General features: G+C 43.8%; 1 protein-coding gene across 1 annotated transcript in view; it reads left to right on the forward strand.

Moving 5' to 3' along the window:
• The window catches only part of SERTM1 (serine rich and transmembrane domain containing 1), a 73267-nt gene extending 48183 nt beyond the window's left edge, over positions 1 to 25084 (forward strand). Inside the window, exon 2 of the mRNA XM_077299820.1 lies at positions 23730 to 25084. Coding sequence (XP_077155935.1) covers positions 23854 to 24189 — 336 coding nt within the window. The 5' untranslated portion in view covers positions 23730 to 23853 and the 3' untranslated portion in view covers positions 24190 to 25084. The remainder of the gene's footprint in view (positions 1 to 23729) is intronic.
• The last annotated feature ends 524 nt before the right edge of the window (positions 25085 to 25608 follow it).

Raw genomic sequence — 25608 nt, forward strand, 5'->3', positions numbered from 1 at the left:
TTCTGATGATAATGTGTGCAAACTGTAAAGCGCTGCGGAATATGTTAGCGCTATATAAAAATAAAGATTATTATTATTATTATTATTATTGCTTCCCTCACTGTAAGCCCACCGGTTAGGACACCACCAGCAGCAAATGTGGAGGTATCGTGCCAAGGCCAAAGCCGTCAGGGAATCACAAGGTTATTGGTAGGAAACACTGTATGTAGGCCAACATCAAGAATACCATCACTAACCCTCTCTCAATCCACCATGTCCACCACCACCACCACCGCTAGTTCCACCATATGCAGCTCTCCAGTCCAGCTCACCCTACAAGAGACTCTCGTTAGGAAAAGGAAGTACTCATCCTCTCATCCGTGTACACAGGGTTTGAACGCCCAAATTGCTATACTAATCTCGTTAGAGATGATGCCCTACCGGTTGGTTGAAAGCGAAGCTTTCAAAGACCTGATGGCCTACGCAGTACCACGCTATGACCTACCCAGTTGGCACTTCTTTGCGAGAAAAGCCATCCCAGCCCTCCACCAGCATGTCAAAGACCGCATTGTCCATGCACTGAGGCAATCAGTCAGTAGAAAGGTGCACCTCACAACAGATGCATGGACCAGTAGGCATGGCCAGGGACGTTACGTGTCCATCACGGCGCACTAGGTTAATGTGGTGGATGCAGGGTCCACTGGGGACAGCCATAGTGGGACAGTTCTCCCTAGCCCACGGTCTAGGAAACAATTGGCTGTAGGCGTTCGCCACCCCTCCTCCTCCTCCTCCAGAAGCGAAAGCTCGTCCACAGAGCGCAGTCGCACGACCACTCCATCCGCAGCTGCCAGTGTTGCACACGAGGTGTCCCATTATCGAACAGCTAGTGGTAAGCGTCAGCAGGCTGTGTTACAAATGAAGTGTTTGGGTGACGACAGACACACCGCGGAAGTACTGGCTGAGTACTTGCAGCAAGAAACTCAGTCATGGCTGGGCAGTGTACATTTTGAGGCAGGCAAGGTAGTCAGTGATAACGGAAGGAATTTTATGGCTGCCATAGCCCTTTCAGAACTGAAACACATACCTTGCCTGGCTCACACCTTGAACCTGGTGGTGCAGAGCTTCCTGAAAAATTATCCGAGGTTACCAGCCCTGCTCCTGAAGGTGCAAAGACTTTGCTCGCACATCCGCCGGTCGCCCGTACACTCCAGCCGTATGCTGAACCATCAGCGATCGCTGAATCTTCCCCAGCACCGCCTAATAATCGACGTTGCAACAAGGTGGAACAAGGTGGAACACGCTGCACATGCTTCAGAGGCTGTGCGAACAGAGGCGTGCTGTAATTTATTTGTGGGAGGATACACATACACGGGCAGGCACTTGGATGGCAGACATGGAGTTGTCTGGTGTGCAGTGGTCGAAGCTACAAGACCTCTCTCAACTCCTTCAGTGTTTTGAGGAATGCACACGGCTGGTAAGTGCAGAAGACGCCATCATAAGCATGAGCATCCCACTAATGCGTCTGCTGATGCAAAGTTGGCGCACATTAAGGAGCAGGCATCTGCAGCCGAAGAGGAGGGAAGCCTTGACGACAGTCAGCCATTGTCAGCTCAGGGAACTCTCCTGGACGAGGTGGCGGACGAAGAGGAGGAGGAAGAGGATGATGGAGATGAATATTTATGGGAGGAGGATGCTTCTCAGGGGGCAATAGAAACTGGTGGCGTTGCAAGGTCAGGTACAGGGTTTTTGCGGGACACAAGTGATGTTGATTTGCAAGAAAGTGCTCCTCAACCCAGCACAAGCAGTGGATTGACACCTGGGACATTGGCCCACATGGCTGAGTATGCCTTGCGTATCCTAAAAAGGGACCCCCGCATTATCAAAATGATGACCGATGACGATTACTGGTTGGCCTGCCTCCTGGATCCACGATATAAAGGAAAATTACAAAATATCATGCCACATGAGAACCTTGAGCAAATATTGGCTACCAAACAAGCAACTCTTGTAGACTGTTTGGTTCAGGCATTCCCATCACACAGTGGCGGTGATGGTTCTCACACGAGCCGTAGTGGGCAACATGGCAGAGGTGTTAGAGGTGCACAAATCCGAAGTGGCGTTGGACAGAGGGGTTTTATGACCAGGTTGTGGAGTGATTTCGCAACGACCGCTGACACGACAGGTACTGCTGTATCGATTCAAAGTGACAAGAGACAACATTTTTCCAGTATGGTTACGAACTACTTTTCCGCCCTTATTGATGTTCTCCCTCACAGGTCATTCCCCTTTGATTACTGGGCATCTAAAATAGACACCTGGCCTGAATTGGCAGAATATGCATTACAGGAGCTCGCATGCCCTGCTGCTAGTGTGCTATCAGAAAGAGTATTCAGTGCTGCTGGTTCAATACTGACCGAAAAAAGGATACGTCTGGCTACCCAAAATGTTGATGATCTAGCCTTCATTAAAATGAACCAATCATGGATTTCAAATTATTTGGCCCACCATCCCCTGCTGACATGTAGCTTGCCTGAAAAATATCTTGCTTTTGGCCTCCTCTTACTGACTTCTCCAATACCTCCATTTGCAGCTGCTGAATGTCCACCATAGGCCATTTTTATACCTCCCTAAATGGGCTGACTCCCCCCACAGGGCAGTGGTCACCACCTGGCGCAAGCACCTGTGCGAGTGCTGTTTGCCTTGACAGGTGGGTGTGCCCACTCTTGGGCGACGGCACTGGCACAGGGTCCCTCATAGTACAATGAAGTGTCTCTGACGGTGGTGGTGCACAACCAATGTCAGACACACCGTCGTAATGAGGGGCCCTGGGCCAGTACCGCCACCCACGAGAGAGTGTTCCCCCCAGCTCGAACAGTGCTCTACCACTTGCAATACTTACCTCTTCCTGCTCCACCACCGTGTAGTCTGTGCTGTTAAATCCTTCAATGGCACTGCCAATACAAATTTGTTGAAATGATAGATGATAGTAAAAATATACAGGGGCCCTGGCCTCCATTTAGACCAGTTAATACTTTGTGCCTACTACCACTGTCTGCTACTTAGCAGAGGAGCCCACCCCTGTACCTAGCTATGCCACCTGTTTATTTATGAAAAAAATTTTGGCAGACATTTAGCCTACTTACTTATTTGAGCCTACTCACTGTGTCAGCCTCTCCTTACAGTTGTCCTCCACTGAACAAGGCAATGCCGCCTGTTTAGTCCTGTTACCAATTTTGGCAGACATTTAGCCTACTTACTTATTTGAGCCTACTCACTGTGTCAGCCACTCCTTACAGTTGTCCTCCGCTGAACAAAGCAATGCCGCCTGTTTAGTCCTGTTACCAATTTTGAACTGCATTTAGCCTACTTACTTATTTGGGCCTACTCACTGTGTCAGCCTCTCATTACAGTTGTCCTCCACTGAACAAAGCAATGCCGCCTGTTTAGTCCTGTTACCAATTTTGAACTGCATTTAGCCTACTTACTTATTTGGGCCTACTCACTGTGTCAGCCTCTCATTACAGTTGTCCTCCGCTGAACAAAGCAATGCCGCCTGGTTAGTCCTGTTACCAATTTTGAACTGCATTTAGCCCACTTTATTATTTGGGCCTATATCTGTGTTTCCTCCTCATCCTGCCCATTGCCCTGCCACTGCTAGATGAGTCTGCTGGTACATTGACCCAGACCACTACATTTCCCTAGCACTCTACATAGCCAGAATCTGACCCTGCTGAAAGTCAGGTTCCCCTTCCCGCATACTATACCACCTTACACGGGAACAAAGAGGAAGGTGCAGATGAAAGTGCAGGTGGGAGGGCATACTCGTTGGCGACATCACTGGCACAGGGCCCCTCATAGTACGCAAAAGTGTCGCTGCCGGTGGGAGGCGCCACCCGCCGTCAAACACCGTCGTACTATGAGGGTCCCTGTGCCAGTGCCAATGCCAACGAGTGGGCCCCCCCTGCTTGCTCAGGATCACAGCACTTGCAAAGTTGAAATACTTACCTCTCCCTGCTCCACCGCCGTGACGTATTCCGCGTTTCCTGGGGCCACGAAAAACTTGAGCCAGCCCTACCCCCCCACAACTTTAGCCAAATGACCCCCAGTTTTAAATGCCTAACTATTATTATAAAGTAAATTAAGATTGACAAGCTTCAGTAATAAGAATTTATGTTTTTGGCATTAAAATGGGCACTGTAGGTGTTTTCCTGTCCTTCACTCACTGCCGACTTTGATTCCCCATTGACTTGCATTGGGTTTCGTGTTTCAGTCGGCCCCCCAACTTTACGCAATAATCGGCCGATTTCACCCTACTCGATCCGAAAAAAGTAAAAGTCGCTCAACTCTACTGAAGAGCATTATGGTCATGTGTGAATGAAGATTATACTGCCATCTACTGGGCAGTGTGGAAACTTCATGATAATTAATTCACAATTTTTTGTAGGACTAGTTGCAAAGAACTAAAAAGCATAAAAGTTTCTCAAATAAAAGAAAACAAGCAGCATTTTTTAATTTAGGTTGTTTATCAATAGATCTGTAATAGCCAGTTGAATGGGTTATATTCACATTAGTAATTAAAAGCTTATTACTCAATAATTATATGGGGTGAGCACATTCATTAGCTGTAGAATAACCAAATAGGTTAATTATAATAACTGGTATTTACCATTTAGAAATGCAAATTGTGTGTTTTATGCAAATGGCGAATATCGTTAATTTTAAATAAATGTCAACAAAATGTCAGTAAGCTCAGAATGTACAATGGTAGATACATAGATTAAAAATATTACACTTTGTCAGTTTTCATATATGAGGAAAATGATCCAATGTCACATGTCTGGGAATGACAGAAGTTTGCCGAACTTCAGGATTAGTAGATAATTTTAAGGTAAAATTAGAACTTTAATTAGATTAAAATTAGTGTTTTTAATCAATGGGATGACAATCAGGTGTGATTGTGTTACCCGTTTTATTTAAAGAACAGGGACCTACCAAAGTTTGATCTGCACAACGCATGTTTGTGGAAATGTATTATGACAGGAACAAAGGTGATTTCTAAGGACCTCAGAAGATCTGTTGATGCTCATCAGTCTGGAAAAGGTTAAAAAACTATTATAAAAAAAAGTTTCGACTCCATCAAACCACATTCAGATAGATTTTCTACAAATGAAGGAAATTTACAATCATTGTTACTCTCACAAGGAGTGGTTGACCAACATAAATCACTTGAAGAGCAAGTCATATAGCAATCTGCAAGATCACAAAGGAACTCAAGGTAACTTCTAAGCAACTAAAGGCATTTCTCACATTAAATAATGTTAATGATCTTGAATCCAACATCAGGAAGACACTGAACAACTAATGGTGTGTATGGCAAGATTGCATGGAGAAAACTTACCAAAAGAACATTGCTATCTGTCTACAGTTTGCTATCTGTCTACACCTGGACAACCAAGAAGGCTATTGGACTATGGCATACTGCCAATAGTGGCAGACCACATGGCAGCTATGGGGCCGTGAGTCGGTGGGGGCACTGTGCCAGCACTGACACCACGACCCCATTCAGCATCATACTTTCATTCTGGATGCAGACACAGTTGAAAACAATGATGGATCTGTGAACCATCAGATCTCTGCTCCATCATTCTGCCTGTGTGTCTGACATGACTACATTGTGCCAGCTGCGCTGAGCTTCAAAACACATGCTACAAAGACCAGAGCAGCAGGGGAGCAGGGAGAGGTTTATCTTTTTTTAAATCAATGAGTTCTTTGAGGGAGCCATTATACTGTGTGAATGGCTATATTGGGGGCAATTATAGCGCAGCGCCCCAGAGTCCTGGTCGTTGCAGTATTGTCGCTCTCCCACCAGGGGGAGTGATGGTACGTCTGATGGTACTAAAGGAGTTCACCTGACCAGGTATCACAGTCACACACTACACTTCACACTCCGGGTTCTATGTATTAGGCCACTCCTCACACTAGGGTAAAACTGGGGGCTGGATAGGAAGTTAGTCAGAAGCTGACTGGGTTTGACCCAGGGAAGACCTGTCAGGCAGACAGGGAGAGAAGAAGGAACATCTGAGCTGCAGACAGAAGTCCCTGCCAGGGGTGGGATCCTGACAGAGACTTAGCAAGAGATAGAACGTTACGGAGCTGCGCCTGCACCTCATTGCGGCAGCATCCTATGGAAGGACAAGAAGCGAAGTATATTCTGAAGTGAGAAACGAGATCACAGCACAAGGAGATAACACCAGGAGGAGTCCTGCCTTAAGATCGGCAACATCCTTCTGAGGCGCGTAGCCGGTGGCCGGAACACCGAGGGAGTAATAGGCTCTACGCATTACTTCAAACTACGGCAGGAGAGTTAATTCCAAGTTGGCTGCCCAACCTTTAACCTAATGAAGACAACGGAGGCAAATTGTGGGAGAGGGGCATCACTGGGGTCCCTATAAAATAGCTCCAGGCCTACCCCGTCATACGGGTCGTCCTATCCATACCATCTGGGGGACGGAGAGAAAGAACATCAGAAACATACACGACAGTTGTGAGGACTATCCCGTGGTGCTCAGCAGGGAGGTACTACAACACACAGGCGCTAGTAGGAAGGCTACTGATTTCCACCTGCAAAGGGAACTCTGGATGTGCCTTCGGACCGGCCGGACTCAGCCAGCCCTGTGAACGGTACTCTGGACTGAGGACGCTGAAGTCTTCAGTAAAAGGTAAAGAGACTGCAACCTTTGTGTTCTCGCTATTCATCGCACCTTACAACATCCACCATTACCACCTACTCATCAAGGGAAGCCCTGGGGACATACTTCACCTGTGGGAAGGTATACCATCTAGCTGCCATTCCATCACCCCAGCGGACCCCTAGCAGCGTCGGTCACCCTGACCGAATACCACAGGTGGCGTCACGAACACTTTACAAAATACAACCTTTAATTGGGCGCTCCTTAGCAGGGCCACGGACCGGGTCGGGCCACCGTGACATCCCCAGAACCGAGACAGAGGGACCCGGTACCGAGTACCCCACTGCCCTGCACCTGGGGGCGATCCAATACCATTTGAAGGGCTATCATACTATTTGAAGGGCTAAGTTGGGGCCATCATACTGTTTAGAGGGCTGTGTGGGGGCCACTATACTGTTTTAAAGACTATGTGGGGAACAATATACTGTTTGGAGGGCTATGTGGGGGCAATTATACTGTTTGGAGGGCTGTGTGAGGGTCACTATACTGTTTCAAGTACTATGTGGGGAACAATATACTGTTTGGAGGGCTATGTGGGAGGTATTGTACTGTTTGGAGAGCTATGCGAGAGGCCATCATACTGTTTGGAGGGCTATGTGGAAGCTCATTATACTGTTTAGAGCGTTTGTGGAGTACATCATTCTGTGTGTGGTTCATTATACTGTATGGAGGCTCATCATACAGTTTAGAAGGCTGTATGGGGGCCATCATATTGTGGGTCAGGGCCCGACTGGCCATCTGGCAAATGCCAGAAGGGCCTGTCTGGTCATGGGCTGCCTTGTCTGTTACGTTGTTAGCAGAATCTGTTTTCTCAAGACACCCATACTGTTAAGAGTTGTGATGGAGCACAAAGTCGCTGACTGTCACCCCAGCAGCCACGGGAATCATTAGAAATATTGGTCTTGTAGTAAATCTTCCTTTCCACCATCCAGGGTAATATTAGTAATATATGCCCATCTGGTGCTTGGGGACAGGGAACACCATGGGCCTGTGTGATTTTAAATGCCAGGGTTGAATTTCAGCCCCAGTCCGTACCTGTTGTGGGGGACCTCATACAATGTGGGAGGACTGGGAGAGGACCAGCCGAATGTGTGTGGGTGACTTCATACTGTGTGTGGGTGACTGTGGTGACCATCATCATGTGTTGGGGGGTCATCGTTAGGGCATGACATTGGGTTGGGCTCACTCTTGGGGTATAATACTTTAGAGAGGGCATACTGTGGGTTATTATTCTGTGTGCATGGAGGATACTGTAGCAGAATTCACTGTGGGGGTTATCATACTGTGTTTGGGGGGTAACTTTTGTTGGCATCATACTTTATGGGAGCAATGAAAGGTATATTTTAGTTTGTAGGAACACTATGGTGCTCCAAACCAAATTATTTTGTAAGGGCTGCAAAGCTGTGACATATATGCTCTTGTGTGATCCTGCTGAAGTTTTTTTTTGGGGGGAGAGGGGTGCAATTAGGACATTTGCTGTGAGACCCCTTGACTTCTATGTACTCCCCTACTATTGGAAAAATGATTCGAGAACAGATGAGACAAAAAAAAGCTTCTTGGTTTTAATGATAAGCGATATATTTGGAGAAAAACACTGCATTACAGCACAAATACCATCATACCATCTGTAACACATGGTGATGGTATCATGCAGAGTTTTTTAAAGCAATTTTTATGACTGCACAAATCAGTATGGCTGCCTTACCACGCATATTGTAGTACAGTAACTGTACTCTAGCTAGAATCTCCTCTAAGAAATAAGTACACCCTTAGTGTGCTACTAGTACTTAAAGATCAGAGTTGCCTTTCTAGCTGCATGGTCGAGCGCCTGTGCAGTTTGTAAACTGCACAGATGGAGTGTCCTTAAATACAGGTGAAAAGGCAGGACTGTGGTCCCTACTGAAGAATTAGCAAGGTCAAGCAGTCTGACTAATTTCCAAGTGAGTACGTCTCCACTCCACCCCTTCTGAAGATATGGTGCTGTGTTCACAGGTCAAACCTAGCATGGAGAAGTACAGTTCCAGAACAGAATATCAGGCTTCAGAATCGGTCTTCAATTTGCAATTTTTTTCCATGTGTCTGGACTCAGAACCAGGGAACTCTGCATGATAGCTAAGGAGAAAAATGTTGATTTAAGTCAGTCTTCCTGAAATGTTTGAGGTTTGTTGGATCAAATTTACATATGCACTGGTGGAGGCTGTGGAGGCCAATAGCTCTTGCCATGATCACCTAAAATTTCTCTGCATGAAGGATAACTTGAGATTCTAGGCATTTCTGGCCGACATACTGTCAGTCTTCAGGAGGTATCAGAAAGCACTTCAGTCAAATTCTGCCAATATTGTTGACATGGCTAGATTGACTGAATCTGTGAAGTCAAAAATATAATCTTTGCTTGAAGATCCCATCTTGGGAGGTTGGATATCGAAACTCGCAGAAAGCATTACTGTACTCCCATGTGATTTGAGACAGCTGAACGGTGTTGATCTGACTTCCTGATCTGGCTCCGGAACATCACAACCAAAAAGAAGTAAGGGTACCGTTACACAAAACGATTTACCAACGATCACGACCAGCGATACGACCTGGCCGTGATCGTTGGTAAGTCATTGTGTGGTCGCTGGGGAGCTGTCACACAGACAGCTCTCCAGCGACCAACGATGCCGAAGTCCCCGGGTAACCAGGGTAAACATCGGGTTACTAAGTGCAGGGCCACGCTTAGTAACCCAATGTTTACCCTGGTTACCAGCGTAAACGTAAAATAAAAAAAACACATACTCACATTCCGGTGCCCGGCGTCCGCTTCCCTGCACTCCTCCTGCATCCTGTGTAAGCGCCGGCCAAAGCAGAGCGGTGACGTCACCGCTGTGCTCTGTTTTCACTTTACGGCCGGCGCTCACAGTCAGTGCGGGAAGCAGACGGCCAGGGACCTGACGGACACCAGAATGTAAGTATGTACTGTTTGTTTTTTTTTACATTTATGATGGTAACCAGGGTAAACATCGGGTTACTAAGCGCGGCCCTGCACTTAGTAACCTGTTATGATCTCAATGGCAAGGGATCACAGAGATTAAGCAAAGTCTGCAAACATAAATACCAGCTCATAGGGAAGTGGTAACTAGGCTGACCATATAGTTGATCCTAGCACAAACACTAACAGTAGCCTTGGAACGTGCCTACGTTGATCCTAGACGTCTCGTGCCAGCCGGAGAACTAACTAACCCCATCAGGGAAAATAAGACCTCTCTTGCCTCCAGAGAAAAGACCCCAAAGAAATACAAGCCCCCAACAAATAATAACGGTGAGGCAAGAAGAAAAGACAAACGTAAGAATGAACTAGATTTTAGCAAAGAGAGGCCCACTGACTAAATAGCAGAAGATAGTAAGATGACTTATATGGTCAGCAAAAAACCCTGCAAAATATCCACGCTGAATATCCAAGAACCCCCAAACCGACTAACGGTGAGGGGGGAGAATATCAGCCCCCTAGAGCTTCCAGCGATATCAGGAATCACATTTTGTACAAGCTGGACAAAAATAAGAACAATGCAAATAAACAAAAGTAAGAAAGCAGGACTTAGCTTATCTTGCAAAGAACCAGGACCTGAAGACAGGAGCAAACAGAAATGAACTGATTACAACGATGCCAGGCACTGGACTGAGAATCCAGGAAGTTTAAATAGCAACACCCCAGGCCTAACGAAGCAGGTGAGTACAAACCTGGTAAAAGACAATCCAAGTGCCAAATCACTAGTGACCACAAGAGGGAGCCAAGAAGTATAGTTCACAACAGTACCCCCCCTTTAAGGAGGGGTCACCGAACCCTCACCAAGACCACCAGGGCGACCAGGATGAGCAGCGTGGAAGGCACGAACCAAATCGGCCGCATGAACATCAGAGGCGGCCACCCAGGAATTATCCTCCTGACCATAGCCCTTCCATTTGACCAAATACTGAAGCCTCCGTCTAGAAAGACGAGAATCCAAGATCTTCTCTACCACGTACTCCAACTCGCCCTCAACCAACACCGGAGCAGGAGGCTCAACAGCAGGAACCACAGGCACAATATACCGCTGCAACAAAGACCTATGGAACACGTTGTGAATGGCAAACGACACCGGAAGATCCAAACGAAAAGAAACCGGGTTAAGAACTTCCAAAATTTTATAAGGACCAATAAAGCGAGGCTTAAACTTAGGAGAGGAAACCTTCAGAGGGACATACCGAGAAGACAACCAAACCAAATCCCCAACACGAAGTCGGGGGCCCACACCGCGGCGGCGGTTGGCAAAACGCTGAGCCTTCTCCTGTGACAACTGTGAAGACTCAACATGACTCGAGGAGAAACGAGGATGAAAACCAGAGTTGCAGAAGAATGGCGAAACCAAAGTAGCGGAACTAGCCCGATTATTAAGGGCAAACTCCGCCAATGGCAAGAAGGTCACCCAATCATCCTGGTCCGCAGAAACAAAACATCTCAAATAAGCCTCCAGTGTCTGATTAGTTCGCTCCGTTTGACCATTAGTCTGAGGATGGAAGGCAGATGAAAACGACAAATCAATGCCCATTTTAGCACAAAAAGATCGCCAGAATCTGGACACAAACTGGGATCCTCTGTCGGACACGATAATCTCCGGAATGCCGTGCAAACGAACCACATTCTGAAAAAACAAAGGAACCAGATCGGAAGAGGAAGGCAACTTAGGCAAGGGTACCAAATGGACCATCTTGGAAAAACGATCACACACCACCCAGATGACAGACATTCCTTGAGACACCGGAAGATCAGAAATGAAATCCATGGAAATGTGTGTCCAAGGCCTCTTCGGGACGGGCAAGGGCAGAAGCAACCCGCTAGCACGAGAATAACAAGGCTTAGCCCGAGCACAAGTCCCACAGGACTGCACAAATGACCGCACATCCCGTGACAAGGAAGGCCACCAAAAGGACCTAGCCACCAAATCTCGGGTACCAAAAATTCCCGGATGCCCTGCCAACACCGAGGAATGAACCTCGGAAATGACTTTGCTGGTCCATTTATCAGGAACAAACAGTCTGTCGGGTGGACAAGAGTCAGGTCTACCAGCCTGAAATCTCTGCAACACACGTCGCAAATCAGGAGATATGGCCGACACGATTACTCCCTCTTTAAGAATACCAGCTGGCTCCGAGACTCCAGGAGAGTCAGGCACAAAGCTCCTAGAAAGAGCATCAGCCTTAACATTCTTCGAACCAGGCAGGTACGAGACCACAAAGTCAAAACCAGAGAAAAACAATGACCAACGAGCCTGTCTAGGATTCAGGCGCTTAGCAGACTCGAGATACATCAGATTTTTGTGATCAGTCAAGACCACCACACGATGCTTAGCACCCTCGAGCCAATGACGCCACTCCTCAAATGCCCACTTCATGGCCAACAACTCCCGATTACCAACATCATAGTTCCGCTCAGCAGGCGAAAACTTCCTAGAGAAAAAGGCACATGGTCTCATCACAGAGCAACCAGAGCCTCTCTGCGACAAAACAGCCCCAGCACCGATCTCAGAAGCATCCACTTCAACCTGAAAGGGAAGTGAGACATCAGGCTGGCACAAAACAGGCGCCGAAGTAAACCGGCGCTCCAGCTCCTGGAAGGCCTCCACGGCTGCAGGGTCCCAATTAGCCACATCAGAACCTTTCTTGGTCATATCCGTCAAAGGTTTAACAACGCTAGAAAAATTAGCGATAAAGCGACGGTAGAAATTAGCAAACCCCAAGAACTTCTGAAGACTCTTAACAGACGTGGGCTGAGTCCAATCATGAATAGCTCGGACCTTGACTGGGTCCGTCTCCACAGCAGAAGGGGAGAAAATAAAACCCAAAAAGGAAACCTTCTGCACTCCAAAGAGACACTTTGAGCCCTTCACAAACAAAGCATTATCACGCAAAACCTGAAACACCATCCTGACCTACTTTACATGAGAATCCCAATCATCCGAGAAAACCAGAATATCATCCAGATAAACAATCATAAATTTATCCAGATACTTCCGGAAGATATCATGCATAAAGGACTGAAACACTGAAGGAGCATTAGAGAGCCCAAAGGGCATCACCAAGTATTCAAAATGACCTTCGGGCGTATTGAATGCAGTTTTCCATTCATCTCCCTGCCTAATGCGCACAAGGTTGTACGCACCACGAAGATCTATCTTGGTGAACCACTTGGCACCCTTAGTCCGAGCAAACAAGTCTGACAATAGTGGCAAAGGATACTGAAACTTAACAGTGATTTTATTCAGAAGCTGATAGTCTATACAAGGTCTCAAAGACCCATCTTTCTTGGCCACAAAAAAGAATCCCGCACCAAGAGGGGAAGAGGATGGGCGAATATGCCCCTTCTCCAAAGACTCCTTGACATAAGAACGCATCGCGGCATGCTCGGGTACAGACAAATTAAATAATCGTCCCTTTAAATTTACTGCCAGGAATCAAATCTATAGCGCAGTCACAGTCCCTATGAGGAGGAAGATCACTGGACCTGGACTCACTGAATACATCCTGATAGTCACACAAATACTCAGGAACCTCTGAAGGAGTAGAAGTAGCAATAGACACCGGCGGAGAATCGTAATGAATTCCCTGACAACCCCAACTCGACACAGACATAGCCTTCCAATCCAAAACAGGATTATGGGTCTGTAACCATGGCAGACCTAACACGACCAAATCATTCATTTTATGCAGAACAAGAAAACGAATCACCTCCCGATGTTCAGGAGTCATGCACATGGTCACTTGTGTCCAAAACTGCGGTTTATTTTCCGCCAGTGGCGTAGCATCAATTCCTCTGAGAGGAATAGGAATTTTTAAAGGCTCCAGGACAAAACCGCAGCGCTTGGCAAACGACAAGTCCATAAGACTCAGGGCAGCACCTGAATCCACAAATGCCATAACAGGGTAGGAAAACAATGAACAAATTAAAGTCACAGACAAAATAAATTTAGGCTGCAAATTACCAATGGTGACAGGACTGATAACCTTGGTTAGGCGTTTAGAGCATGCTGATATAACATGTGTAGAATCACCACAGTAAAAACACAACCCATTCTGACGTCTATGATTTTGTCGTTCGGTTCTAGTCAGGATTCTGTCGCATTGCATTGAGACAGGTGTCCGTTCAGACAACACCGCGAGAGGATTAGCGGATTTGCGCTCCCGCAAACGCCGATCAATCTGAATAGCCAGCGCCATAGAATCATTCAGACTTGTAGGAATTGTAAAACCCACCATCACATTCTTAATGGCTTCAGAAAGGCCATTTCTGAAATTTGCGGCCAGAGCACATTCATTCCATTGAGTAAGCACGGACCATTTCCGAAATTTTTGGCAGTACACCTCAGCTTCATCCTGGCCCTGAGAGATAGCCAATAGAGCTTTTTCTGCCTGAATTTCAAGATTAGGCTCCTCATAAAGCAATCCGAGCGCCAGAAAAAATGCATCAACATCCGCCAATGCCGGATCTCCTGGCGCCAACGAGAAAGCCCAATCCTGAGGGCCGCCACGCAAAAAGGAGATAACAATTTTAACTTGCTGAGCTGAATCCCCAGACGAACGAGGTTTCAAAGATAGAAACAATTTACAATTATTCCTAAAATTCCCAAATTTAAATCGATCTCCAGAGAACAGCTCAGGAATAAGTATCTTAGGCTCAGACATAGGACTGCTAACAACAAAATCCTGAATGCTCTGCACTCGTGCAGCAAGCTGATCCACACTAGTAATCAAGGTCTGAACATTCATGTCTGCAGCAAGCTCACAGCCACTCTGAGAAAAAGGGGAAGGAAGAAAGAGGAGAAAAAAAAACAAAACTCAGAACTCCTTTTCTTTTAATCCCACTTCTGCAATGCATTAACTATTTAGGCCTGGCATACTGTTATGATCTCAATGGCAAGGGATCACAGAGATTAAGCAAAGTCTGCAAACATAAATACCAGCTCATAGGGAAGTGGTAACTAGGCTGACCATATAGCTGATCCTAGCACAAACACTAACAGTAGCCGGGGAACGTGCCTACGTTGATCCTAGACGTCTCGCGCCAGCCGGAGAACTAACTAACCCTATCAGGGAAAATAAGACCTCTCTTGCCTCCAGAGAAAAGACCCCAAAGAAATACAAGCCCCCAACAAATAATAACGGTGAGGCAAGAAGAAAAGACAAACGTAAGAATGAACTAGATTTTAGCAAAGAGAGGCCCACTGACTAAATAGCAGAAGATAGTAAGATGACTTATATGGTCAGCAAAAAACCCTGCAAAATATCCACGCTGAATATCCAAGAACCCCCAAACCGACTAACGGTGAGGGGGGAGAATATCAGCCCCCTAGAGCTTCCAGCGATATCAGGAATCACATTTTGTACAAGCTGGACAAAAATAAGAACAATGCAAATAAACAAAAGTAAGAAAGCAGGACTTAGCTTATCTTGCAAAGAACCAGGACCTGAAGACAGGAGCAAACAGAAATGAACTGATTACAACGATGCCAGGCACTGGACTGAGAATCCAGGAAGTTTAAATAGCAACACCCCAGGCCTAACGAAGCAGGTGAGTACAAACCTGGTAAAAGACAATCCAAGTGCCAAATCACTAGTGACCACAAGAGGGAGCCAAGAAGTATAGTTCACAACAGTAACCAAATGTTTACCCTGGTTAAAAGCGAACGCATCGTTGGATCGGTGCCACACACACCGATCCAGCGATGACAGCGGGAGATCCAGCGACGAAAGAAAGTTTCAAACGATCTGCTACGACGTACGATTCTCAGCAGGGTCCCTAATCACTGCTGCGTGTCAGACACAGCGATATCGTATGGATATCGCTGGAACGTCACGGATCGTACCGTCGTAGCGATCAAAGTGCCAATGTGAGACGGTACCCTAAGGGGCACAATCTCTATGTTACTGATAAGAGGGACTTAACCGCCATATTCGTGGAAGTGAAGGAGGGCTCCATAACTTCCTTAAGTTACCGTTTCTATCTAGATGAAAATATGATTGGCATTATGCAGCCATTTTGTGATCTGTCCAAGGGAGCAGATATAAAGGCTTTATTTAATACCATTGGCAGTAGTCTCGATCTATAAGAAATAGACTTGGATTATCGAGATCAAATATAGACATTCACCGCGGCAACATACTTGCAGAAAAAGTTAAATATTTTGCCTCTTCAGCCAACTCCAAAAATTGAGTAACTCTTTTTGGTTGTATCCTTGTGGCTAAGCCTCACAGTGCTGATGTGGAGCGGCTCTAGAGCTCAGATACCTCCTTGAAGAGCACAAAATGTGCCAGAAAGAGTACTGAAACCAAGATCCTTTATTTCTTTGTTCACTATAACACCTCTGACTGAATGGAATCCTCGGGAAGCAGTACTGTACTGGCTCCAGAAGTGTGAACGATGTGCCCGTGATCGTCCAAAGCTGTTACAAGAGTACTTCACTGGCATATTCAGCTGGGCTGAGAAATATCAAGGAGACAGCTCACAGGATGATAACACCACAAAAACAAAGAAAAAGACTTTCTAAGATACTGTTGGATGTTGCAAGTTAATTTTGCATAATTATTCCTCAATTATTTACATTACTTTGTACTTGTTTTCTGTCATTGTAACTGTAACTTATACTATACAAGTTTCCATGTATTAAAGGCTATGGCTTCCAACTTGGTATCGGTAGTTGTCTTTTAACTTTTATTACTGCACAAAATGTATTTATTACTGCATATATTTGGTTTATTACTGCACAAATTGTGTATTACTGCACACTACAAAATACTCTGGTATCATGGTTTGGGTCCCCTGTGTGTCTCATTCCTGGCCCCCTTGTGTCTCATCCCTGGTTTCCTTGTGTCTCATTCCTGGCCCCATGTGTCTCAATCCTGGCCCTATATGCCTCATTCCTGGCCCCATACATCTCCATCCTGCCCCAAGGCCCATAGGTTCTTCCATCCTGGACCCATGTGTTTCCATCCTGCCCTTAGACTCATTGTGATCTCCCATCACGGCCCCTTGTGTCTCCATCCTGCCCCCAGGCCCCACATGTCCTCCCATCTTGCCCCCAGGCTTCATATGATCTCTAGTGATGAGCGAGTGTACTCGTTGCTCGGGTTTTCCAGAGCACGCTTGGGTGGTCTCTGAGTATTTATGACTGCTCTAGTTTTCCTTGCCGCAGCTAAATGATTTGCTACTAGACAGCTTGATTACATGTGTGGATTCCCTAGCAACCAGGCAACCCCCACATGTATTCAGCCTGGCTAACAGCCGTAAATCATCCAGCTGCCGCAAGGAAAACTAAATCTCCGAGCAGTCATAAATACTCGGGAGACCACCAGAGCGTGCTCGGGAAAACCCGAGCAACGAGTGTACTCGCTCATCACTAATGATCTCCCATCCTGGCCCCATACAAGTAAAGTATCTCCTTACATGACCACGGTCCTGCAGCATCCTCTTCCTTATCCATTTGAGGTGGGGACATGCCAGCACATTGCAGTGGCGGTCATACACCAGCAACATCAGCTGCCGCCCTTTGAATGGCTGGTGGCTGTTAACTATTGCCGAGCAGAAAACCGGTGGCTTTTGTGCCCGGCAATAGATTTTAACTGAAAATGCGTCTGAGGACGTATGTTCAGTTACTGAACCTTCCAAATCGTGCCCCTGGGGTCTGGTTAGCAGAAGCAAAAAGAGGGAGGCCCGAACCAATCCCCCCTTCTTGCTTCTGCTGACCTGGCCCCATACTCTAGTAAGTCCAGTAATGCCCTGATGGCGGCAGTGGATTTCTCTGCTGCAGATGTAACCCCACCCACACCACTGATTCGCTGCTTTCTGTGTACACTGTGCATTGACAGAAAGCTGCTATTCTGTGGGGTTATGCAGAGCAGTTGACTAGGAGACAAGAGTCAACTAGTCCTGTAGTGGCAAGCTTCTGCTGATAAAACACTGATTTTATTCAAATACCAAGACACAGCTTAATTATTGTATTACATAGCAAATCCTACTGACAGATTCCCTTTAACTTAGGGGAGCTAGATTGCTAGATAGATAATATTTGTATGGTTAGCCCACTATATTTTTGCCTTCATAAAACTTAGAATTACAACAAAAAATATTTTTAAAGATAAAATTCAATCATGTGGAAATGGTGCCCTCAAAATAATTCCACCGAGAGTGGTCCCTACTAACTGTGTCAGACAGAACTTCACCGGATCCTAGAAAATATGTAAGCACAATGATTTGGACGTTGATTTAAAAACTTGTCTGCTCTGATTGGTCAATTTTTGGGGATCTACTACTAAGTTTATTTACACCAAATTGTTCTCTCTTGTTGATTATTCACTTCATTGTAATAAGGTGTAGAAGCAAAAATAGTGCTTGTTTGGTGAACCTCAAGCTAAAATTAGCTTTTATAAGGAGTATTTATTACTAAAATTGATACAAATTCATTAAAACTGTATTATATTTCATAGATAAAGTAATATTTTTTTCCATTTAGCACTGATGAGACCTGGTCAGTGGTCCTTGTTTTGTATTCTGGATTGTTGTGCTGCCATAGAAACTTTTATATAATGCCTTTAAAAGTGTAGAGAATTTTCAGGAAAGCAGACCCAAATAAAGTGTTAAAGTGGTAGGACCACGATAATAACCAGCTACCAGGTGATAGGTGTGTGATGACAGGGTGTCCGACTGCTGAGACCCCACCACCAATTTTAAAAATATGGTTTTAGAGTTCACCATTAAATGGCGTTCTCATCACCCATCATTATCACTGTGCTACTCTTTCTCCCGAACTTTAAATAAATAGGAAGTGTACATTCAGGACACCACTCCATTAAAATGGTTGACTTTAAAGTCAACTCTTGCAGCGGTCCCAGTAGTCGGACTATCATGATCAAACACTTATGACCCTTATCCCGTAGAAAACAGAAATTCTGTTAATATAGTGTAAGAATAGCAGGAACGTGGGATGCAGTGACGAGCAGGAGGCAGAGCAAGAGTTAAAGTGTTTATTACAAGGAATACTCCTCGCAGGGAGAGGAAGTGTTACGAGGGGAGTAAATCTGGGTATAGTGTCAGAGTGAGAACAAACGGTTATAAAACTGGTAAACTTATCAGTCTGATGGTTTCCGGGCGGTGCAAACTTGTAGTCCCAAGGTGACGCCGTACGAGACGCGTGAAGTCTCTGGCCTATTCCTGAAGGAAGTTGATGCACTGGCTTTTGACGGAAGCAACATATCCTGGCTCTCAGAGGCGAGGTTCTCGATTACCGGGCTGACGTACGTGGTGTGAAGCAGTCTCTGACACCACCGTAAAGCATCTAAGTTCAGAGGCGGTGGCCGGGGGGATAAAGCCACCCTACTCTGCTGCGTGCTGTCTTCCCGCCAAGTGTTCCACTTTCCTGTGCACACTGCCTTTTATCCCTGAGACGCCCCCTACAGTCAAGTGCAAAGGTCTGTCCGGGTCAGAAACCTTTCCCCCTGGCAACAATTGTGACAGCCCCGATAGCTCCGGAACTGACATGAGAGAAGTTTCACTGGCCCAGTCCATCTTCCTACAATAGCATAGCTTCATAATGAATTAGAAAATGAATGCAGCTTAGGTCTTCTACATATACAGTAGACCCATTTAGATGAGCCGATAATTGGAAATGAGAATTCCTATAAATGTTTCCTGATTAGCGGCCCATCCAAACAGCCAGCCAATCACCCCACGAATCGGTTGAACAAAATGCTCGTTAATCGGGTGCAATGATTTTTAAGCATGCATCATCCTGTGTAAATAATAGGGGTCCCAGTTTTTGTACAGATGTGCTGCTGATAAAATGATGTTCTGTGCTCATACAACATTCGTCTACATGCCTAAAGAAGCCATTACAGGGGATCTGTTAGTTGGATTGTCCCTCCTCAGTCGTATAGATGGGCATGAAAGTCATAGAAAGCTATTTAGAATGATACTTTGATATTTATGACCAAATGTCGTATTCCAGAATATGAATACGACATTTGGAATATGTAACTGAACTGCTAAGATCTATCGGCCGCACATAGATCTCCCTGAGAATCTGTCGCCAGAGCTTATTTTAAATAAAGCAGGGTCTTACCAGTGTGAAACATGTAATGACTGACAGTCTGCTCTCCTGATCTATATAACTCATAGTCGTAACTCACACTTTTATTTAAAAGAAGTTCTGCAGGCAAATTCTCAGGGAGATCTATGTCCAGCCCATAGATCTTAACAGCTCATTTACATGTAATAAAAATGTGTATTTCTCTAGAGTAAGACATCGGATTGCAGATATCAAAGTATCATTTTATTCAGCTTCCCATGACCTACATTCTCATATTAATGGATTAGGAAGGTTTATCCTACTGACAGATTCCCTTTAAATGTCCCTTAACTGACTTCCATGTAGATGATTGACAGTTGTTTAACTTCTGCAGTTGGCACATGTCAATATGCCCTATTGTTAGTGTCAGATTATAAAATGTCTGATCAAAGAAATTTTAATAAAATAATTAATATAGCTGAAACTTGTGTCATCCCATGCTTTATAGAGTGATAAACATTATATGCAGACCTGTGTCTACTACTATGTATGTTTTTTACTGCCCTTGTGCTATGTGAGCAAATACCTTTTGCAGCAAGGCATACTAATATACCAATCCCAACAAATATTGTAAATTTGTTATATTTTATGCTGACTGTAAAGTGAGAGGTTAGAATTCTGTGCACATGCACAGAACACACGGAGCCTTCATGCTGAATACTTAATTTGCTCGAGTGACAACTGATACAAAAGATGAGTTTGGCCTTTAGGCAATAAGCAATGAGATAGGTTTTCTATAATGAGGAAATTCAGCAGTCAGTGAACTCGGAGAGACCTGTGGAATGAAAGACAAATAACTCTGGAATTGTTTGTCAGGATGTCAGGGTATGCAAAACTGATAAATATAAACATTTCAAATGTTGTAAAGCATACAAAAAACTAAAATACAAAATGGCGTGCCAAGAAAAAAATAAAATTAATGGTAGGAAAAGTAGCTTCAAATTCACTCTATGCCAAGGTAAATGATTTAAAATTTAAAGTGAACAGGTAATTTCCAGAAAAATTATTTAACTGCAGATAAAGTGTTAATCTGCAGGTAAATCATGCCTGCCTTACTGGAGCAGGGGCTATGGGAAAAAAATGAACATACCGTATCTACACCTCCATTCATTAGGGCAGTACAGTAAGGACATGTAACTATAATGAATTGTGGGAGAGGACTATAAATTTAATGAATTGGGGGTAGCGGGAGGAACATGGTGAGGGGTTGAGGACACAGGAGAGTGACTTGTAATGAATTGGGGGAACGAGTACAGTGGATAATTACCGTAACTTATATTTTTATTGGGTGGGGAAAAGTGTCTAATTATAGTTAATGAAACCTCAGCTTCAGGTCTCTCATATTTGAAGGATGCATTCTCCCAACTGCAATTTTAAGATCTCTCTACAGGTGTTCAATGGGATGGAGATCCGGACTCATTACTGATCACATCAGAACTGTCCGGCACTTTGTTTCCATTCATTTCTGTGTGATTTTTGCCAGAGGCAGCAAAAGAACCCTAAAACATCTTTGAACCTCCACCATATTTGACTGTAGGCACTGTATTCTTTTCTTTGTAGCCCACATTCCATTTTCGATAAACAGTAGAATGATGTGCTTTACCAAAAACCTCTATGTTGGTTTCATTTGTCCACAGGATGCTTTTCCAGAAGGATTTTGTCTTACTCACAAAAATTTTGGCAAACTGCATTCTAGCTTTTTTATGTCTCTGTCAGCACGGAGGTCCTCCTGGGTCTCCTGCCAAAGCAATTCATTTCTTTTAAATGTCAATGGATTGTTTGCGCTGACACTGATGCACCCTGAGCCTGCAGGACAGCTTGAATTTCTTTGGAACTCGATTGGCACTGCTTATTCACATCTGGACTATCCTGCGTTGCAACTGTTCATCTATTTCTCTCTGTTGTCCACGTCCAGGAAGATTAGTTATAGTGCCATGGGTTGTAAACTTTTTGATTAGGTTGTGCACCGTGGACAAAGAAATATGCAGATCTCTGGAGATGGACTTGTAACCTTAAGATTGTTGATATTTTTCAACAATTTTGGTACTCAAGTCCTCAGACAATTCTCTCCTCTTTCAGTTCTCTATTCTTAGTGTGGCACACAAAGAGACACAATGCAAAGACTGAGTCAACTTTTCCCCTTTTTATCTGGTTTCAGGTGTAATTTTGATATTGCCCACACCAGTTACTTGCCACAGGTGAGTTTGAACAAACATCACATGCTTGAAACAAACGTTGTTTACCCACAATTTTTGCAATTTGCCAACAATTTTGTCCGGCCCATTTTTTCACTTTGTTGTGAAATGTTGTCCGTTTGCTGTTTTTTCGGTTTTATTTTTTTTTATTGCTCCATTGCACACAAATGAAATAAATATGCGTATAACAAAATGTGTAATTGCAGCAATTTTCTGGGAGAAATACTTAAATTTTCGGGAACAATTTCAAGAGTGTCAACACTTTCAGCCTGACTGTTCATGACCTTCTTTTCACGAGCACTGTGATCACTGCAGCAAACTCTGCAGTGACCGAGTGACACAGCTTTAAGTCATTCATATGAAGTTTGACAATAGCTCTAATCAGATAAGATGTCAGTAGTAATTTGCTGGATATAAAAATGTATCCTGTATCTGTACTGTATAGGGTCCCTTTACACAGACCAAATAATAGCACTAAACGACCACTAATCAGTGAACGTTTACTGATCAGTTGATGTTTAATAGCCTACTAACACAGACAGACTGCAGTAAATGATGCACACTGAGCTATCTAGATCACTCAGTGCACATAGGCTGCCATAGTTCTCAGTAGTGTGAATCTTGATTAAACAACAATACACAGCGAAGAATGATGATCACTTGTGGTGCGTTTTTCTTGTTCATTGGACGATCGGCAGAAACCTCAGTAAGAAACTCCCTTATTATGCATTTTCCATTCCTTAGTATACACTGTACTCTCTTATTTTATCTTGTTTATCACAACCTCATAGTATATAATGTCTTCTCTTATCATGTATACTGTATCACTTGCAAAAAGAACAAAAAATGTTCCAGCTTCTGGTAAAATTTTCAGAGTAATCTTTATTCCATCAGAAAACAATTTAAAAAAATGTGGTGGACAGGAACAAGAGCAAGCGACGCGTTTCGGACACGGTTGTTCTTTATCAAGCTTACTTTGCTGCAACATGAACGCATCTATAATATGCATTTAATTGTTTTATTGCTGATATAAATTAATTCATTAAAAAAAACTGTCACAAAATGGCATCAGCTGCGCCTGTGAAGTAGCATCTATCCGCGATCCGATAGATGCTACTGTGCAAGCGCTGCCGGCACCATCTTGTTAGAGAAAAAAAATTGTCTCCACTAAGATGGCGCTATATATATTATATATGTACACACTGTATATATGATTTTAATTCTCTTCATATGATTATGGGGTAAGCATCTCGACCGAGATTTACACTTAGACATAAGAATGTTAACTTTTTCTACTGCTGACTGTTGTATACATGCTCTGTGATATGTGCATCCTTCCTTTCAATGTTCGCAGTCCAAACTGAAGCCATCACCCGTTAAAATGTTACAAGAAGTTATTGCACTATTTTAAAAAAAAATTAAATATAGTGTGAGAAAAATAGAAAATACTCCAAATTGTTTTGAAAATCTGAAATATCTCAAAATGTATGCAACATAAAAAATATTTAAGGCCAATTTCTGAAACATTGTGAATTTAAAAAATAGGATACTCGTGGATGCAAAGTAGGACCAAAAACTGCCCACTTTTGTCCTGGTGACAGGAACTCTTTAAGTTACTAGTACAATTAATAACGCTTACTTTGCATTTTGAAATTACTTTTACTTATCTATTTCAGATTGACCTTCTGAAGAAGTCTGGAAACAATTCACGGAAAGGAATATTACTAGTAGTTTTCCAAGATGTCATAAATTGATCCCACCATAGATCTTTAAAAGGTGGACCACACTGCCCAAACCAAAATGTCAGGCCTTGGTCCTTCAGTCACTTTACCAGAAGAAACTGGGAATGGAACTTTTTTGGAACTGTTCCCTACCTCTCTGTCAACATCAGCGGATTCTTCATCATCAGCAGCAACCAACCGCTTATCAAACGTTTATGTGTATGTGTCCATCTTTCTTAGCCTCCTGGCTTTCCTTCTCTTGCTGCTGATCATTGCACTTCAGAGACTGAAAAATATTATCTCCTCTACATCCTCGTACCCAGAATATACAAGTGATGCTGGAAGCTCCTTCACTAATTTAGAAGTTTGTAGCATATCTTCCCAGAGGTCTTCTTTTTCTAACCTTTCTTCGTAGAAAGTGATCAAAGAGAATTACTAAAGACAGAAAACCTGGAAATATTGCATGTAGCTCACACCTTTGAAACTGAGTAGTCATCATCTCTTATTCTGTTTGAAATCATGCTACTTTTTAACTCAATTTTGCTTTTGTCATTTATCCGTTTCATCTGTTTTGTGCCCAATTTCACTCTACTTGAATGTTTCTCTTGTTAAATAAACCCATAAAGCAAATGTAATGCCTCTAATCAGGACTCTAACAGAGATCAAAGCCGCTTATACTATGGAGTCCTTAATCTAAACACCAAATTCAGCCTTTTACAGCTTGGTAGTTTGTATACTGTGCACGTCTGCGTCCTTACAAGGTTCTAGAACTAGAAAACTTGTTGCGAATAGCTGTAAACACTGTAAAAATATTGCAATTAGCGAATACTAATTAACCTATCAGTATGTTCTACGGAGTGTGAGAGTGTAAGAGCACTTAGTAGAAATCTATACAAACCTGAAATGAGAACATAAAAATCGTATGTAGAAAATCTCAATGTTCTTTACCGATGTGCATAACAAACCCGCACCTACATCACGGATGTGTTATACAGCCAGCATTTGCCTGTAACAGCTGCGACCGGAGCTAGCTCTGATCGCTGCTGTTTATCCATTTAACCACTACTGTCAAGCGGTATGTAAATGAACTGTTTCCAAAGCGTCTCCTATAGCACCTCTAAACACAATCGCAAGGTGTCGGTTGTTTGTCATGGTACCCTGCTGAGTGCCCCAATTACTGCCATCCAAGTCCCCTTATGGCTGGACTTTATAGAGAGCATCAATTTCACAATAAACTGCAGCACTGCAATAAATTAAATTATATAAGTAAATAATTATAATTAAATAATTTTAAATTATATATATGAATGAATATATATACATATATATATATATATATATACACACATATATACACAGTATATATATATATATTTATATATATATATATGCACACGCACACACATATATAACAGCTTGAAAATAAAAGTTAATAAGGAAATAATAGTAATATATTTGGTACTGTTGTATTCGTAAAAGACCAATCTATCAAATTTTCAAGTGAGTTAACCTGTATGGTAAATGCCTTAAAAGGAAAAAAGAAATAAAACTCTAGAATCGCAGTTTTTTTAGTTGCTGCAATAAAAAAAACTATCAAAGCGTTGTATGTACCTCAAAATGGTATCAATAAAAACTCCAGCTTGCTGCGCAAAAACAAGCGCTCACATGGCTATGTTTATGAAAAGATTAAATAGTTATGGCTCTTGGAAAAAGAGGACCTTGGTGGCATGGGATTAAAGTGAAGCTCAAGTACGAAGCCGTTTTAATATGACATTAAAGAGGTTGGCCACTTTTATAGCAAAATATTAGTGGTGCAAGTGTGGATCGGAGCTTG

This window comes from Ranitomeya variabilis, chromosome 3 (genome assembly GCF_051348905.1).
Source record: "Ranitomeya variabilis isolate aRanVar5 chromosome 3, aRanVar5.hap1, whole genome shotgun sequence".
NCBI lineage: Eukaryota > Metazoa > Chordata > Amphibia > Anura > Dendrobatidae > Ranitomeya > Ranitomeya variabilis.